The 19,628-nt window shown below is 34.7% G+C and overlaps 1 protein-coding gene across 1 annotated transcript in view; it reads left to right on the top strand.

The window, feature by feature from the left end:
- Positions 1 to 19,628, top strand: part of STXBP4 (syntaxin binding protein 4) — a 70,708-nt gene that overhangs the window by 20,412 nt on the left and 30,668 nt on the right. The window contains exons 12-20 of the mRNA XM_050908431.1: positions 29 to 111; positions 606 to 702; positions 2,086 to 2,198; positions 2,875 to 2,961; positions 4,519 to 4,584; positions 10,344 to 10,520; positions 12,639 to 12,755; positions 13,291 to 13,340; positions 14,527 to 14,660. Coding sequence (XP_050764388.1) covers positions 29 to 111; positions 606 to 702; positions 2,086 to 2,198; positions 2,875 to 2,961; positions 4,519 to 4,584; positions 10,344 to 10,520; positions 12,639 to 12,755; positions 13,291 to 13,340; positions 14,527 to 14,660 — 924 coding nt within the window. The remainder of the gene's footprint in view (positions 1 to 28; positions 112 to 605; positions 703 to 2,085; positions 2,199 to 2,874; positions 2,962 to 4,518; positions 4,585 to 10,343; positions 10,521 to 12,638; positions 12,756 to 13,290; positions 13,341 to 14,526; positions 14,661 to 19,628) is intronic.

The raw sequence follows: 19,628 nt of genomic DNA, 5'->3' as shown, positions 1-19,628 counted from the left end.
TATTTCATTTTAATTTTTTTCTTCTTAGTTATTGCCCCCAGCCAGAATGATGATTATGAGCTGCAAGGAAGGAACTCTACTATTCGTCTCAAAGCAGAAAAGCTGGAGAGGGTAAATACTTACAATCTTTTGAGTTTTCCTTTCTCCCTCTTCATGATGCCTGTAAAACATCTGGAGAATATTTCTAGGCTGACAAACTTTAAGGTATAAGCTATACACCGAATTTTCTATTTTAATAGTTCTTTCAGGTCGCAGGCCAATATTTCATTTTATATATATTGGGCAAATTACTGTTTTTGTTAATCTAATTACTGATTAATTCTTCTGGGAATCTGAACATCCCTCAGGATTTTTAAGGCAGTTATTAAGGACAAAGGGTTTTGCTTATTACACTCATCTGTATTCAAGGTTAAATAATATCTGAACAACTCTCAATTAGAAGGAAAAGTCACAGAGTGTCTCTGGAATAGAAGTGTTGCCAGTGAGAGTGTACTATGATACAAAGGCTCTTTGAAGTGTAGCTCTTTAATTACTCCACCATGTCCCTGCAGTCATTATCCCTAGTCCTTTCTTTTTTTTCTCCAAAATAAGTTTTCTACTTCCAGGCATTGAATTATCTTGGGATTCAGCCCACGGATGAACAGCAGCAAGCCCTAAGGCAGCAACTTCAGAAAGATTCTAAAGGAACAGTGTCTTTTGGAGGTAATAATTTGTTAATTACCATGGAAAGTAATGAAATGTAGGAATATAGGAATGATAGATAATAACCATTAATATATTTTCTGTCAGTATTGGGTTGCTACTGCAAATAAAACGATACTTTGAGGCAAGAACCTTATTCTACTGTATAAATAAGCTTGGAATTCTGAAACTAAGTAACTGGAAAGCAAATCACAAATTTATCTAATTAAGAGCAGCCTTGAGAAAGTTTTGATTTTGTGCTCACAAATTTCTAAATTTTTGCCTTGACAACAGGGTACTGTAATTGTTCCAAAAATTACTTGGGAGAGTATTGATGGTTAAAGAGACTTCTTGAGGCAACTAAACTGACGGATTATTTAACGTGTTTAGTTTGTGAGAAGCAAGAACATTCCAACTATTGCATTTGCATGGAGACCATCATGATTCTTCTTCTAGCTAAACCTAATTCTGATGGGAATGAGGTTCTGTTGGTTATGACAATTTTGGTAGGTGACACTAACAATTCAAGAATATTTCTCATAAACTGTGAGACATATGATAGTTCTGATGCTAAAACTGATGGAAATTACACTTTTCCTAAAGTTTGTGTAAACCAGCATCAAACACTAGTATGTGAAAAATAGTTTCTTCTACTTAACCATCCAAAAAAACACTAGGTTTTCCAAGTACCTTATCAAGAAAGATACTGGATCTTCCATCAGATTTTATGTGGTGTAAACAAACTGACCTTTATACTTCCACTTTTCTGTCATATTGTAGCAGATTTAATTTTTTTTTATACATTCAAAATGAATGGGTAATCCAAGCTCTCTTGATTAAGAATGTTGTAGTGTTTGTATTTAAAAACTTTCAACTTGGTCAACATCAATTTTACCAGGTCTCTATCTGGGGTTTAAAGGACCTGCAAAGGAAGCTATGAGCTGTGAGCTAGCACAAAACTTCTCCTTCTTCCTGCAGAGACACTGTGACCTCTAATAAGGTCAATTCATTGGGAAGGGCAGGTGTATAACAAGTGTGCAGATTTCTTTTAATTTTTCACAGGGGTCTGCCAAATGTAGAGCATCTCTAACCAGGTACTTTGAAGGTGAACTTCACACCACCTTTTGTTTTCTTTTCTCCTTCACAACTTGATTGAGGGATATTTCATCCCAAGATCTGTTTTGAACATTTTTATTCTTATTCTTACCAGCTTTACGTAATGTTTCTGTTCAGAGAGATGTGTCTGATTTTCATATTTTCCTTTAGAAAGCTTATGGAGGGCAGACGCTGCTTTTATAAAAGAGTAGCCATACATTGTGATACTAGGAGTTGTGTTGCATCTAGTGATTCTGTTACTAAACTGAACTTGTGAACTATAGCAACAAAATCTAAACTGTTTTTTAGATTTCATTGAAGTTTCAAGGAACCTGTTCTCTATGCAATTGAATGCAACAGATGATGGCCAAAAATCTGTAACATTTGGAGTCAATGAAATTGCCAGCTTACTGGATTCACAGGTAAAATATGTACCTGTACAGTGTTTAATTGTTGGGAGGAGATTATTGGAGAGCTTACTATATGTAAGATTACTCCAAATATTGGGCAGATGTTTAGAACAGCTCCATGTCATGGTGTTCTTTAAGGTAACCTAGTTTCTGTGAAGCTTTTTAAAGCAAACTACTTTGCAGAAGACAATTCACGTAATTATGTTGTGATTTGTTTTAAGTATGGACACCAGTGATTTACTGAGGTTTCTTAACGGAATACGTATTGCTACTACCTGTGTGAGTGATAAACAATTATTGGGCCCAGTGATTTGAACTACTGCTACAGGGAAAATCACTTATTCTAGAGGCGACTTTAAGAAAGAGCATTTGCAGCATAAGAATACTAAAATAAAATTATGTGTTATTTAAAATATTGAAGAAAACAGGGGCTATTAGTGTTGCATTCTTGGTACTTTTAAAAATATTTTTATTAATCCTTTTTAACAGGAAAAATAATTGTTCCTTTGGAAGATAAGTTGGGTCAGAATTTTCTTAAACATTTTTAGTATTTTCAGACCTTTAAATTATTTTAAAATTAAGATTATCCTCTCATTTTATTAACAAGACCTTTTAAGATAAGATGTTAAAGATTATGGAAGATACAGTTAGCAATACATTCTAACCGTATGTATTTAAATACACACAGTTTGTAACCTGTGATTCTTTGGAGGATGACATGGAAAGACTTAAGAAGGAAAGAAATGAAGCTTTAAAAGAAATAAGTAAATTAAAGGTAATACTTAATTTTTATTTGCTTTTAATTATCCAAGAGACCAATTTCTTTTGAATGTATATAGTAATTTACTGGTTTTCTTTTGAATTTTGTGTGCAATTTTTGATGAATAAATAAAAAGGCAGAGCAAACAGTCCTAATTACATTGAATTACAATATATTTCTGAAGACAGTGAATTTTATTTGTTATACTGAATACTAATGCATTTTTTAATCTGATTCACAGAGAAATGAGACTAAGCAGACATTTCACAAAAGTGAATTTGGAGAAGTGACTGATTTGCATAGCAATTTTATTTAGAAATGTGTGATCCTAGTAACCGCAGTGTCTGAGCATATGCTAATACTTTTGAAAGAAGTCAGAACTGGAGGATAAATTAATGTTTTCAAAATAAATACATATTTTCACAGACATTACAAAATACATAAGACCTAAAGCATCAAATACATTTATTGTTTCTTAATACCCTGGGTTACAGGGTATTAAGAATCTTATGGTCCTGAATTTCTTTTTTGACAACGCAAAAGATAAAAAATTCTGGTTCTGTATTCAGCATACCTAACTCTTGTTCTTGCACAGGACTGGAAAATTGATCCCAGGATACAGGCAATTCTACAAAATGACTCCTGGTCCAAAAAAATTCTTTCTTGCTATAGATTACAAAAACATTGGGTTGACATGCCCAAAGATCTGTTCTTTGTTCTGTGCACAAAGATTCTTCTTCTGAAAACTTTGTACTGAAATGAAAGAACCCGATTTACATTGAACATTGAAGTAGTGAATACTTACTGTGAGTCCCTAAATCGCTGAAGTCGAAAACTGGCAATGATCAATCTATAATTGCCTCATTTCTTATACTCTTCCCTTAACAATCTACAGTCAAATACTTGATACTGACTGAGAAATACCCTTGGTCTGACTCAGTATGAGAATCTTTATGCTTTTATAGCTTGCTTTTTTTTTTTTTTTTTAAACTTCGTTAGAACTTTTAACCTTCTGAAAGTGGTGTACCTACAGGCTTCTGGTATCAGGTGAGTGACAGAATGGTTAAACATAGAATGTTGAAAATAACTTGACGTGAATATTAGGTTGTACAGCAATCTGTTAAAGCCACAAAAATGTCTTTATTCTGCTCATTTGTTAGGTGGCTAGGTAAGAAGAGCCTTAAAATGTGTATTTTACTTATCACAGAAATGTTCTGTAAATAATCCTCAGCTGCACAAGAAACTTAAACAGTATCAATGAACTCTCTGAAAAACTAGCTTTTAGAGACTAAAATTTGGTTTTGTCACAGGTTTTATGAAAGCTGTTGATTATTTATTATTTCCACCAGAACTTTTTTAATATGTATGTTTCTGATTGTACAACATTATTAACAGGCATATGTTGTGGCCTAGAAACATAGTAGTTGTACAGAAGGCAGTAAGTACATTGACAGAAGTTAGGTATTGCTACCTGTAGTTTTGAAGGAGTTAATTGGGTTTTAGGAAAAAAAACTCTTTCTCTTTCACACCTAATTATTAATTATTTCTTCCTTTTTTTAAAAAAAAAAACAGGAAAAATTGTCTGAATCTATGAATTTACAGAAGCAGTTAACAGAGGAGCTACAAATAGTCAAGCAAGTATGTTGAAGTTTCTTAAAAATATAATTATTCTCTTTTTCAACTTTTTTGTGGAAGGGAGAAGGGAGCACTTCTTTCTCTCTTGATGCTCATATAGACTATACTTTTACACTGATTTCAACACAAAGTGGTTCTTTTGTTATTACAAAGCTTTTGATTAGAATTGGAGAATATTGATCCTTAAGTTTTTAGAGCAATAATACTTCTCTGCTGTTGAATTGAGGTAGGAACCATAAGACAAGCTGGACCAGATAAGATGGATAATAACGTAGTAGTACCTTTCTGGTCTTAAGTGTTCTTGAAGTGATTTTGCAGTTCTTAGGCAACAGTATGCCTAATCTACAGTCCTAACGTTAGCTACTTTATATGTCAACTAGAGTTTTAAGTATGAAAAAATAGACGCACTTGACAATTCTACCTGATGTTTACCAGGGAAAAAATGGTAGTAAGTGTTTTGTGAGGAATGTCTTACTTTTGTCTCCATATCTATCTAGAATTATGAGAGAAGAAATCAGAGTTCTTATGAAATTTAGCCTTCTTGTGTCTCTTAAAGGAAATTTCCAATTATATGCAAGTCACACATCATTTATAGCCTGGATTCAAAACCAAGTAACTTTCCTATTTCCTGCTTCTACTGAACATCATCCTGTCAGTTCTTTTCTTCTTATGAGCTGGCTGCCTTTCTCCTCTCCTGTACTGCTACACGTATTCCTTGTAGGTTTCTCATGGCTATGTGTTCCATCAGATGTCATATGTAAAAACGCAAGATACAGTTTAAAAATCTTTCAATGTACTGTTATATTAAGATTAGGTTTACGTTTTTGCTCGTATACGTAGATTTGTTCAGCACCTTCATTGTCACCTTTTATTCCTTGAATAGAAGAGAACTGCTTGAAAGCTTTTTTCCATTAGTATTGTGATGTTGCCATCTGTACACTGTGGGACAGCAGGGAAATAAATTGGATTCTTTTTTGGATAAAATATAACTGGAAGTATATTCCAGTCATTCGCTACTGGGTGTTCAGTCTGTTGCTCTAGACTAGAGCAGATGTTCCGTCTGTCAGTCTAAACTAAAGCTAGTACAAAGTACAAACCCCAAAATGCAAGCAGTATGGACACCAGGTCCTCAGCCTCGAGTGTTCCAATTCACATACCTGCTCTTATTGGGAAGGTAGACTTGGACAAAGATGGTTTAAGATGGTGTTTTAAGTGGCAGCAATGCCCATTTTCTACCACACGAGGTCCTCGTACTTTTATTTTTCTCCCAAGTACTGTCGTGATGGTGAAGGTCAGCTCTGCAGTACAAACCTCCAGGGGATAAATACTCTGATTTTCTAGTAAGCATTTTAAGTAACTGCTGTTGAAAAGGTTCCATATAGTGAAATGAAAGAGAAATAATAAATTATATGTAATTACAGCACTGTGCGACCTATTTTAGGAGATACAAACAGGCTTTTAATGGAAATTTTAGTTCTGTTTATACTTGGTGCATTTTCAAGTGTTTTATATATATTTCTGTAGTTCAGAACCAATGCTGACGCTGAGAGTCATGGTGATATGAAGTTTAAAAAAAATGGGCTACTTACAGTACAAGTTGCTGTTTAACTTATGATGATGCATTCCTGCTTGAGCTGAAGTTAGTGAAGTGAATTAATGAGTACATTATTGAGCCCTAATGGCCTGATTAAAAGTAAACAAACCAACCAACTTAAGTATGTGCTTAAGGTCTTCTGAATTCAATACAATTTAAACTTTTTTTTTTTTTTTTTTAAATCACTCCTTTCCTGAAAAAACAAGGTTTTAAATGAGGATATAGGCTACCAGTCATATATTGGAGTATCTTTTGTGGTATTTCTGTTGTCTACTAATTGTGAATCGCAGAGATTACAGCTTAATTAGGACAGGCATACAAATATTCTGGTTAATGAATATGTTTTGTTAGTACCGATTCATTAAACAGTACTTGAATCAGTAGCTAACAGGATAAACAAACTCTTAAGATTAGAAATATTGCTAAATTTGAAATGAGATAGTAATTATTTTCTAATATTGGTCTATGACAATTAAAATATATTAATTGATATATTTTTACTTTGAGATTGTGATATAGCACTATCTTTGGGTCTTCCTTGAAATCATATGGAAACTGAAATTGGCCCAAAACACAGAAAGGCACTTTTGAGTACCTGAAGTCTTGTCAACACCATGAATGTGGAATCTGTAATGATGTCTTCTATCTTGCTGGACGAGTTTGATTGTATTTTGTGCTGCCTGAAAAGTCCTGGGTCATACCAACCTGAATGATCTCTTCTTTACTAGAGCTTTTTTTATGCAGTTATTGTCAGCTGAAGCACCTCAGCTAAACATAGTAAATGTGAAAGGTCGTAAAGATAGGATACTGTTTGTGGTATCCCATACTGCTGGACTTGTATTTCATAGGGCTAAGATTTGCTATTCTACGCTTATGTTTTCTAAGGGGAAAAGAGGTGCTTTGACGACTAGGACTTGAATGGCTGCTATTTTGGAAGCAGTATATAATTTATTTCACCCTGCCTGAAAGAAGTATTGGGTTTAATTTGATTTCATTAGCTTTTTTATTTTAATACATAGTAAAGATACTCAAAGTTCTTTTAAAGGATGTTTTCAGCATACAATTTTTGTAAAATTAATGAATAAACATAATTGAATTGTAACTACAATTTTTCCTGTAGTTTAAAAGAATACCTTTGTTCCAGTGTTTGTGGTGGCTGGAATATTACTCGGATAAAACCTTCTCCTGACACTTGAATTTATCCAAGGAATAAATAGAACCTGGCTTTGAAAGAAACTTGTACCTTGAAATTGATTCTGTAAGGATTCAGTTTCTCTCCTCCAGTCTGCAGTTTCTTATTTGTCGTAGTGGCTTCATACCAGATTAGGACAAATGGTCCCATCAGGCATTTATATAGATTAAATATTAGCAGCTGCAGATTCCATTTCTGTTACATCTTCTTTCACACAAGCAGTTGAATGGGACAAGAGAAAATGTTGCTGAAGCATGCTGTAATCCATCTGTTCTTCACTGGTGAGGGCTCCTTACCCGCATAAGTAAGAGAACCCACCATGTCACCACAGTGCCAGCTTCAGTAACTGTAGAACTGGGAAACCTGATGGTATTGTTTCCCTTTGTGCCTCCCTGCTCTAGCAAACAGTTCTGGTTTGTCAGAAAATTTTCCTAATTCAATTGGATAATCGTGGATAATCGTGTCATTGTAATGTAAGAATCCATTGTTCGTTAATTATTCCTTTAGGTCTTTCACTGTTGAAATCTGGTCATACTTAGTCTGCTATTACAGAGAAATTAACATTCAACAATTGGGTTTCTGAAAAAACAATGGAGGAGTAAAGGCAATTCTGGATTATAAGAGATTAAACCTTTATCTCAAGGAGGTCTTATTTCAAAATTAAGACCTCCCTTTTCATTATAGCAATTTTTCCATGACTTTTCTGCTGTCAGTTTATTTAAATAATTCATATGTGTGCATTTTTAAGATGCCACCCTTTGTCAAGGCCTCCGTGTTCATTTATATTAGTCAAACTTAACATCAGAGCATCTTTTCGCTTTTGTCTCCAAGACTCTTTTTTCATGTCTGGCCCATTACTGAAGGATACCTTTGCTACTGAAGGCTACCAAATCATCCTCTGTATCAGTAGGGCCCAGCTTTTTTTGCCATTGAGTCACACTGTTTCTTACAGTGGCATGAAAATGCCCTCTACAGAGGCAGTAATTTTGACCTCTACTTCTGTAGATTCATAACTTCTTAGAAGCCCCTGTGTTCTCTGAATTGTTTCTAGGAAAAAGAACTGCTATGAGCAGCTTGCAGGAGGGGTGGATTGTTCTGGTGGTCTTTCAGTGAGTGCTTTCAGTAATGGCCCCTTGCACTGCTTTTGGTGCTGTGCAAACAGACAACTGTAAAACGAACTAGCCGAATAACAGAAAGACATGCAGCAATAAGCTTTTGAACAGTCTGTGTTGCCAGGTGGAGATGATCATCATGTAGAATAGGCTCATTTAATGCTTTGTGCTTCTTTGTGCTTCAAAAGAAAAAAAAATATAAATCATTATACTTGCTGTCAAATTAAAGGTTATGTAAAGGTATCTCTTATCACTTGTGTTCCTATAACAGAAACCTTGAAACTATATAACACCAATGTCATCTGTATTCACTAATGATGTTACTGTTTGCTACATGTGTGATTACTTCTTCTAATGCTTTATTTTCTAAGAGACCAGAATGTCCCTGGCAATCAACCAAATTGGTATTATATTGCAAAACCATTGTAAATGTGAGAAAGATGATGTCCTATATATAGGTCATTGAGATTAGTTTACTTATGGCCTGAAATAAATATATACTGTTTATTAAGACTAACAGCGTACAGTTTAAAAGTCATCTGAAACTGAGATTGGTAGATCATTTTACAGAAAAAACATTATGAAAAAGTATAGGAAAACCTGACTTGAAGGATATTGATCACACAGAACAAATACTTCTAAGTTGGGAAATAATAGAATTAAATCTGCTTTTGTAAGCTTAACTGACCTCTCTAGACATTTACATTATGACACGTGTTAAATATTATACGACATTTCTTCCAGAAAAATAGGAAGATTTGGTCATTTAGGCTTTTCAGAAACAGTGATTTCAAGCCTAGTTTCTAGAAGGTTATTTCCTACTTATTATAGATTAATAGTGTGTTTCTCCTCTACCCCTACCTGTTTCCCCTCTAGTCCCATTCCCAACCAGGATATAGTTATAATAATAAGATATAATAGGTAGACTAGGAATAGGGTATTCATCTAAGTATCCTTAGCTGAGGAATTTGTACAAAGAATTTCTAGCTCTGTGAATTTGTATGTTTAAAGCTTATAACTTTAATGATTCAGAAAATTCATATAAAGTGACTTTTTCCACAGATTAATAAAAAGCTAAGGGGAAAGATGGTTTACTGGTTTTGGTGCCAATGAGCCTGTATGTCTACATTTTTGATGAGCAGTTTGTTTGTTTTTTCCTAGTGTAAACTCATCTGTTGTCCAGACCTTTAGTTTGACTTTCTAAATCTACAGATCAAAGTTAACTTGAATTAATATATAGTAGTAAAATGAACTGAGCAATATCCTTCTCAAAATCAGATTTTACAACATTTAGGGATTACTTTAGCTGAATTGAAAGCTAACAGTTTCTAATTTCCTGTTTTCCATACATTATTTGTGTATAAATTTTATATAACACTCTTCTGTGATAATACAGGATAACGATATGAGAGCAGGAACTAGGCAGAAAAATAAAAACCAGCACTTATTTTGAGAACAGTGTGGACTGAATACTTGCATTAGAAGTCCATCTACATGATGTGCGAACTCTGAATTGAATGTGAATTCAGACAATAATAATAAAATGAAATAACATCTCATTAAAGTACTTTTTTAGTATGGAATTATGTTATGGATTAACAGCATCAGGTGCATTTCTGTAAAACCTTTCATTCAGATTTACAGTAATCATAGAATTTGTGATTTAATTTATTAGGAAAATTATCTCTCGCTGTAAATACCTGTTCTTTGTTTGCACATCATACACTTAAAAATTAGCAATTGAACCATCTAACCGTAAATACTAAAAGGGAGCCTTAATGCTAACTGCAGTACTTTTGAACTAAATCTGTACTACTTTGTTAGCTGGAGTTGTAACTTTTCAATTAAATTCTATCATCTATAGGAAGCCAAGGCAGCTGTAGAAGAGACAAGAGCTCTGCGAAGTAGGATTCATCTTGCAGAAGCTGCACAAAGGCAGGCTCGTGGAATGGAGATGGACTATGAAGAAGTAATTCGCCTATTAGAAGCTGAAATTGTAGAGCTGAAGGCTCAGCTCACTGATCATTCTGGCCAAAATAAAGTAAGCAAAGCAGTCGCCTGTCATAGTTACCATGGTTTCCTTGCTGTTGTCATGTATCTTGTTTTCATTTTCTTTTCATCTGCTTTTCTAAAGTAGGTCACTGTTTGTCTTGTATTATTCAATAACTGGAGTGATGCGTAGTGAAGGGGGTAATGTGAAGTGTATGAGTCTTCCTTTATCCAGACATCCTTGGGCTGGAAAAATAGGAGCTAGAAGCATATGTGGGTCATAGGTCAAAATGGCACATCTCAAGCATTAAAGCATGGAATAGTTTCTAGACTGCAGATATATTGTCTTTAAAGACTATACGTATATTTGTATGCTTTTGTATTTATGTAAAAATGGCCTTCATATTTATGTTTCTGTTAGGCAAATAATAACAATATAAAGTCCAGTACCGTTCTTAAGTAAATTTAGATTTAATCAAGATAATCATTTAAATGCTACTAACAGTATCCTGCCAAAAAATTTTTTTTTTTTTTTTTTTTTTGTAATTGAGCCTCATATTTTAAAACCACTTCATCTCCAGTGAGGCATTTCAAAACATGCTAAGGAATAAAATATTTGAGGCACTTTTAAATTTTTCCCCATAATTGCGGATCCATTTTCTACACGCAGTTTGAGCAAGTGCAAGCAGGTTGGCATTTGTGGGTTTACCTTGTTTTTCTCATGAAAAATTGATGTGCATATGAATTGATGAAGAAAACTTACTGAAATGTTGCCTTATTTCATCATGAGAATTAATTCAATATTACAAGGTATTAAAAGGTAAAACCGAGCTCTGTGGTATACAAGCTTGCAAAGAAGCAACATAGCAAGTACATGTAGCTCCCAGGGAGTAATTCCTCTCATCTGATTGTGAGTGTGTGTGATGAGATGAATCACACCCTAGAAGTTCTTCTTTCTGAACATCTGGGTGCGATGCCACATCTTTTATGTCAGGTATTTTTGAAGCACTGTTTGTTTTCTAGGACTTGAATAAATATCAAAATTTTAAGAAATTCAGAGCGTGTGGGTTGCTTTCTGAGATTTGTTTCTGAGATGCTAGCTTGAATTCCTGAAATTCTGAGTGAGCGCTTGAATATCTGAGTTGAGATTTGATTCTTTGCATTTCTTATTCAAAAGAAGCAGTATCATGTAGATACCAACTCTGTAGTATACTCTTTTTAGTGTAAAAGAGTGAGGTCCCTATGAGGGCTTACCAGCTCCTTCTCCAATGGTGGACAGTGAGATTACCAAAGAAAGGTGTTTTAATCAACAGATTCTTTGACATTCAGAGTGATCATGATTCTGCTGCTTTGTACAGTGTATACAAACAAATGTATGTACTCATTTGCTTCAAGTAAAGATAATAAGTGGGTTTTGGTGGGTTTTTATAAGAGTATTATAGTAGGTAGTGGGCTTTCAGAAAACATCACCTACTGTGATGTAAAAGTTTATTTTTAATGATAGTGATATTTTCTTAATTTTGGAGAGTATTTTGGTCTAGATCTTCCTGTTTAGCAGACAGCTTAGCTAAACAAACATGCCCCTATACATGTGAAGACTTTACTTCTGGTCCTCTCACACGAACAGTGCCGGGGACTCAAGCTGAAACCTTGAGGCTCCAGAACTTGATCTAATGGGGCTCACATTCTCTGTAGCTGAAGTACAGAGGGATGCATAACACTGATCAATAGGTTATACAAGTGCATGTAGAGAAATCCTAGGGGGTAATTTTCCCCAAGATATGCCATAATTACTCTGTTGGCCAAAGGATGTACAGATGCAAACTAGTGGACTGAGTTTGTTCACATACTGGCTGTTCATGCCACTCTGCTGACAGATACTGTCACCATTCATGAATCAGTTCAAACTGTCTTTAAGTTTCAGCCCTATCACTGTTGTTAGCTGCCAATTTCAGTTTACCTTTATCTCATTTGCCAAAATCTGTTGCAGTTTGGGAGCTGATTTACTAGCGGATCAGGCATACCTGCCTCAGGAGCAGCTATGTTTTTCAGAAATGTAGAAGAGAACGTGTGTTAAACATTTCAGACATCCATTTCAATTCACACCATGTATCTATGTGAGCCATGGGAGAAAATTATTAGAATATGATCCTTAAAATATCCTTCCCAGGATAACATCCAAGACTTGAGAAAGAGAGTTACAGTGCTTGACTGCCAGCTGCGGAAATCAGAATCGGCTAGGAAGACCTTTGAGGTGGCTACTGAAAAATTGCTACAATTTGTAGAGGTAACTTTGCCTTTCATTTCTAGCAATATTTTATTTAGAAAAGTTTTGTGTTGATGTTTCTGAGGAATAAACATAGTAAACTGACTATAAACTAGTTTGCAGAGATCCTTTCATTGCTAGAAGTAAAGATGGTGTATAAGTGTACAGATCCATGTAGGAATTTACCTAATCTTTATGTTTTGCCATACACTAAACAAATGAAACTGATCAGATAATGTTTCTCACCTAATTTTCACAAACTCGTATCAATTTCTATGAAATTCCCCAGAGGAAAAAGGCAGAAAAAGTAATATTTGATAATATTTTGAAATGTTATGAAACAAAAAAAGTGATGTTGTTATATTTATTTCATTTAAAGGGGTTGTAATATTTTGGTTTTTACTTTTACACTTCTAGCTGTGTAAAAGTTTCATTTTTTTACACCTTTAATTACAAATCAAATCCCCCACACCCAACTAGAACATCAGATTATGAGGTATTAACTTTTTGACTGTGTTGTTTTATAAACTCTTAACTTCTTGACTATGGCCAACAGGTTGTGCATGAAATACTTTCAGATAACTCTACTTCCTCGACAGTTTTAAGGTAATGAAATGGCATAGTTATTAATACTGAAATGGCAATATTAATATTGAAAAACTTTACTATTGTTTCAAAGTCTCCAAGAACTGTCCTGTAGCTATTTTTCCTATATTTTTTGCTGTATGTTTCTGAGTGTCATTTTATTGGAGGAGAGGATATGGCATGAATTATAAATTAGGCTTTCAGGATACAGCTTCATTAAAAACCTCGGAATTAAATTAAAACAGTTAGTAATTACATAGCTGTGGTTGTCTGGATGTTTCCATAAAGTAATTATAATGTGCTAAGGGTTAGTTAAAATTGCAAGGAATCTTAACAGTGGGTTATAATTTTTTTTTATTTTATTTTTTAGATTTTCCCAAGCGATTTGGCATCATCGTTAATCCAGTAGCATATAAATAAATTGATAACATGTGTATCCATTTAAGTTTTATTACTTTTCTTGTTTAAAAAGGTACCTAGGAATATTCAACAAGATTTAGAGCAGCCTTTGGTCCTTCAGAATATCAGCATGATTGTGCCTATATATCCCAGATAGTGTTCCATTAATATTTATGTAACAGTAAAGTTGTTTGGTCTCTGTCCTGCCATCTTTTTCAGTAAAGCTGTCAAGGAAATCAAATCTACTTAAGTGAAGTTAGCTGGAACTTTATTTCAAAAAAATCTGCGGGATCAGATCAACTATTATATTGTAGATATCTGTGTTCTCATATGCTAATCCTAATCAATTAAATGCAGTTCCTATTGGCACTGCACAAGAGTGATGTTGCACGTTTGATAAAGTTTGTAGACTTTATTTTAGTAAATGGATTGAAGTATAAAACACAAAGCTAAGGTGACAAACTGACTCACTAACAGCATAGAAGATAAGAATTAGGTCCCTTAAAGCTGTGTCCCTTCTTAAATGCTAATATGAAAACTATTTTTAAGTAAGTTACTTTCTGGACGCCCACTGAGTTCTTGACACCAGATTTTGAGATGTGAATGTTGTTTGAATTGAACTTTCCTAATACCTTTATTGTACAGACAGAACTGCTTCTGAGGCAAACTCATCGATTTGGTAGTATGAATCTTTTTTGTTCATACAATGAGACCAAAACCAATCTAGAAACACAAGTTTACTTTATTAAAAGTAACCATTTCTTTTATAATCTTACAAATAAACACTTACTATTTTTTGTTCTCCTAGTGACAGAAGAATAACATTGTCTACTAAAGCACTTCTTGCACGTTTGGGAAGGATTGGACCTACTGTCACAACAGCTCTTGCAGCAGAAGCCAGAGACCTTGCCAAGTCTGTCCGTGCCATTTTGGAAGTAGACTGTGAGTGAGTGTGTGCATCTTTGTGTGCGTGTCTGCATGTATACACACACATAAATACTTCCTTTCTCCCATCAAATGTTGTGACTTTAGCATCTTGCTTGCTAATTGAGAGTAGCGTGTTTCAGTAGTCACCATGTGGGGTTTTTTTTCCAGATGTGGAAAAAGGATCCTGAGTAGCGGTTCTGTTTGGATTGGGTTCGGACTGTGGTATAGGTAAGGGGTCCAGAGCCCAGTGTCTTTCCGAATGGTGGAAGACCTACAAACGCAGGAAAAGGGCTGCTGCTGCTAAGGGCTGTCCCCTTTGTTTTTCTAACCCTAACCCTTACCATAACCTAAACTTACCCTACCCACAGTCAGAACCTTCTCCTACTATTGGACTGTTTTCATATGGTGATGTCCTTGATCTAAACGTTAGGGGGAAGAAGTGAGAAGTAAGCATCACATGGGATTCTAGAGACTTGGGTTTCCTTGTCTCAAAAGACATCATCTGAAACTCATTGGTGGGAATATTTCCATTGACCTTGATTAAGGCTTTAAACAAAATTGGTGAATGCAGTTGAAGTCAACAGGATTTTGGAATATAAGCTTTAATAACTCAGTATCTTAAACCACACAGATCGAGATCCTTCTTCCAAGATGCGAAGGATGCATCCGAATGAGAAGATTTCTCCAAATTTTTAGAAAATCAGAGCATTATTGTTAGGGATTTTTAAATGTGAGTTTTGAAGTCAGGAAATGCCCTTGAGGAAACAAATCCTCCAGAGCTTTTAAATCTGATATCAGTTCATTAGCAAAGACGATAGATATTTTTATTTAAAATTGGATGTGAACTGGCAGAATAAATCATTCATAGCACTGGAGGACACTGGAGGTTCAGTGTCAGTTCAGTGTGCACCTTCATCAAACTATAATTAGAATATAAAGTTATTCCAGAGTACATTTTTTCCTGGAAAACTTAAAGCAGAAAATTAACGCCAAAATGAGGAATACGAAGATTTCCAGAATCGTGTAAAACTAGTAGAATTTCCTGACTGTAATACTCTATTTTCATACCGGAATGTTTACAAAATGTTATTCTGCTGAATTTACATGAACATGTATCAAAGTGTCTTAATGAAGGTTTTATTGCTGTAGGGAGTGAATGTATCCTGCAGTTTCATTTGGAGATACGCGTATATCCTCAGGTCATTAACAGAAATCTGTTCCCATTGGTAAAAATTATGCTGGTTCACGAGCGGTTACTGTAATAAACTGTGTGCAGTTGGAAATCTAAGAAACAACTGTGGCTTATTATATGATTCCTGGTTCAGATCATCGAAATGATTGTATATTTTGATCGTATTTACCTATAGTTGAGCAGACATGTCAGTTCTAATCCAGCTTAGGTGGATTGATTTGCAAAAATAAAACAGAAATGGCCTGACATATTACAGGAGTTTTTGGAAAGCTGGTGAATTATGGTTGACAATAATCATTGTATCAAAGATTTGAATATCCTTTTTACATTGTTTGGGAATTAATTTAGAAAGGGACTGAATAGATATATTTGTTGAGGAAATGTTTCAAGATATGAAAAATGTCTTATTTGACATTATATATGCAACACTTATTTATTACATCACTCTATGGAGAAGAAAGCAAAATAAGAAGATAAAAAAATTGTTCAGAAGTGTCCAGAATATTAGAATTAGAGTTACTGGTGGAAGTGAAAAGAGTAACAGTGGCCAGGAGAGGAGATAATTGGTTTTCCACCAGTGACAATGGTAGAGTTCTGTCACATTCAGTTGTTTCTGTCACACTACACAGGAAATCGTGCAAGGAAAACTTTTAGTTCTAAATGCAACTGAATTCTAACGTGGTTGTGTCAAACATAATAGGTAGGATACATGTGAGAAAGCTCTGGACCCACGGCAGGGATCCATTTTATGAACCTGAGAGTTAAAAGTAGCTCTGCAGAGAAGGATTTAAAGATTGAACGTCATCCTTCTGAGTTCATTCTGATTTGGAGAGTATTACAGATAGATTTGGGCTCTGACGAGCTTGTGTATGAGATTAAAGCTTTAAACCTCGCTCGCTTTCTCTCTCTCTCTCTCTCTCTCTCTCTCTCTCTCTCTCTCTCAAAAAGTAGTTAAGGCAGAGTAACTATTTAGTGGCATTCTGTCCACAGTCCTCTATGCCAGATTCTCATAAAATGTTTTCCGTGTGATCTTCAGTTTTCTTGCAGATGAGCTGTCATAAAAAGGGGGCTCTCGTGTATGTAGCGTTTCGTAAATATCTTACCTCAAAGAAAAAAGTACAATAGACATTACATTGCAGCCTGAAGGTTTTCCTTTTTTCCAGAAAGATGTCCACAACATAATAATTTGTTAATGAATTCTTAGAGAATTGGGGTAAATATTTTTGAGATTGCTAAGTGGATAAAAATGTATCAAAATGGGCAACCATCATGATATATTTTACCTTCTAAATAGAACTTCTTTTTCATTATTTGCTTCATCTTGTACAACATGAAGTAAAGGAGCCCTAACCAAAATACCTTTTTGATTCATTTACAGTACATGTGAAACAAAGTTTAGGTGCAAAGACAAGGTTGTGGAGTGTTCTTCCAAAAGAAAACTGCTTCCCTTCTTAAAGATCATCCTTGACAACCAGGTCAAAATGACATATTGATGAATTAACCACACAAACTGTCCTCTTCCTCCGTAATAGCATGACATTTTGCCTGAGGGAAGAGGTTTAAAGAAGTTCAGTATATTCCTGAAAATCTCCAAGTACGTATTGCCTTGTGATAATGCTGCAGATCAGTTTTCAGCTTTGTAGGTTGAATGACAGCTATGTGAAGTCAGTTTGGCGATTCTTCAAGTGAGGACTCTGTTTAAATAAAAAAACAACTCATTTTCCAGTGCTTACTACTACAGGATCCTCAAGATCCAGAAATGCAAATAAGAAAGTAATAAACAGAATAATCAAGTTCATCCCTTGAAAGATTCATCCTTCATCTTCTTGAAAGCCTGTAAGCTATTTTTAGAAACTAAGTCTTGAGAGGCCTTTCTGCTTTGTAGAATTCAAGCATCTCCTGAAGACATAAAATTACTTTCATCATACAAAGGATAATAATGCTTCAGTGAAAGAACTGCAGCGTTTAAAAGTAGTTGCTGGCTGCACTTAGTAGACCATATGGTGCAAATCATGCTAAAAAGAATTGAGAAAGCATTTTCTTCTTTTCTATTACAAAATTAGAAAAGAAATACACTTGGTACTGGTAACGGCCAAAATCTGATTAACCCTGGAACATACTTATCCCTTCAGAAAATAGCAGGCAATCGGCATTTTGAAATGTGCACTAGCATGATGCAGCTTTCAAGTATTTTGACTGCTAATTTCCACACTCTGCCTCTGAAGTTTCTATCCAAAAATACGATCTTGCTCTTGTTGATATAATCCATCAGTATCCATTAAGTGCTATGAAGCCTGCTTCTCTGCCCAGCAGGAACTCAAGCAGTGCATCTTGAACTGTTTTTTCCCATCACGTTCCTTTAATCTGTTGTCAGCCTGGGATCTGACACATGGCAATCATGCTGAAGTTCACTAAAATGATCTCCAAATTAATATAGCTTCCAAAAAATCCTACTTACCTTACTGATACTGATCTTGCTATTCACGGTAGTCACTATACATTTGATTATGAAGATCCCACAGGCAGAAGTTTAGTTGCCCAGTTTTTGTATTCATTTTCCTTGTATGCTGACTATCTATAAAAAGAAGGCAACAGAAACTGCTGGTGGTCAGCGTTCATTAGTGCTTGTTCTCCTGATAGTTAAGTTGCTTTTGATTTTTGGACCACAGACAAAGTCTCACATCTCAGGCATTAAAAGCTGAAATATGGAATCTATCCATTTCTTCAGTTTTGTTTTTTTTAACTATATTATGGTCAATTGCCAAAACCATTCCATATTCAGCAAAGTGTTAGTTGTCCCTTCCCATTCTTTTGACAGTGTGGGTGGAACAAAGTTATAAGGTAGAGTAGCAAGTCTTCGCAAATAACAATTTTGCTATTTTGAGAAGAGCTAATATTGTTGAGTATTCATATTTCTGTTATTTAGTTGTTGCAGCCCTGGTGTGTTTGTTTATTACAACAGAATTGATGCCATATACATTATTACTATTTTGTTCTTGAAATTAAAGATACAACAGTGCTATAATTTTGTACAGATAATTGGCTGTAGTTCATTGGGAGAGTTCTGAAAAAGTTGACATGTAAGCGTGGGCTGTTTCCCCACCCCCTTTTTGGTTTATGTCTGTACATCAAAATCCAGATGTAATTGTAACATGGGTAGGCATACCCTGGCTAACTTGACTTTTGTTAATTAGGCTAGTGATATTAAAGATGCATTTGCAGAGGCTGAATATCAAAATACGAGTCTTCTGTTGACCCCAAGAATATTGTCTGATTGCTAGCATTTGCTGAAACTCATGCTGTCTTTTTATATTTTTAGTACCAGAAAGAGAAAATTATTTCCTGCAAGATCATCTTTCTGGGCACAATTCTGCATTGGGAGGATAGCATACCTCTAATATTCTTTCAGCTAATAAACGAGAACTGTACCTTTTCTTCCTTACTGGAAGAGCTGCTTGGGAAGGAGTAGCATAATGATAACTAAAGAGAGAACTCTGTGTATTCATTGTTCTGGCAAGGCCATAAATATTTCAGTGAATTGCTGAAATCAGAAATAGAAGAGATCTATTAAATTATACAATGTATATCCTGAATGCATCTGTACAGCTCCCCTCTTTAATAGATTTTTGACTAGCAAAAGAATTAAATCTTAAAATCAGTGCTGTATGCTTTAAAGATAAAGAGGTTATGTTTGTCAATTAAACATTTTCTGAGACAGTACTTCCATTAGAAAATATTAATTTGGTGAAATTAAAATGTATTATTCCTTTGAAACTTTCAACAACAATAAA

This window comes from Gymnogyps californianus, chromosome 19 (assembly GCF_018139145.2).
Source record: "Gymnogyps californianus isolate 813 chromosome 19, ASM1813914v2, whole genome shotgun sequence".
In the NCBI taxonomy this organism is placed as follows: Eukaryota; Metazoa; Chordata; class Aves; order Accipitriformes; family Cathartidae; genus Gymnogyps; species Gymnogyps californianus.
Note: the sequence above shows the minus strand (reverse complement) of the source record. Positions and strands in the feature narration are given on the sequence as shown.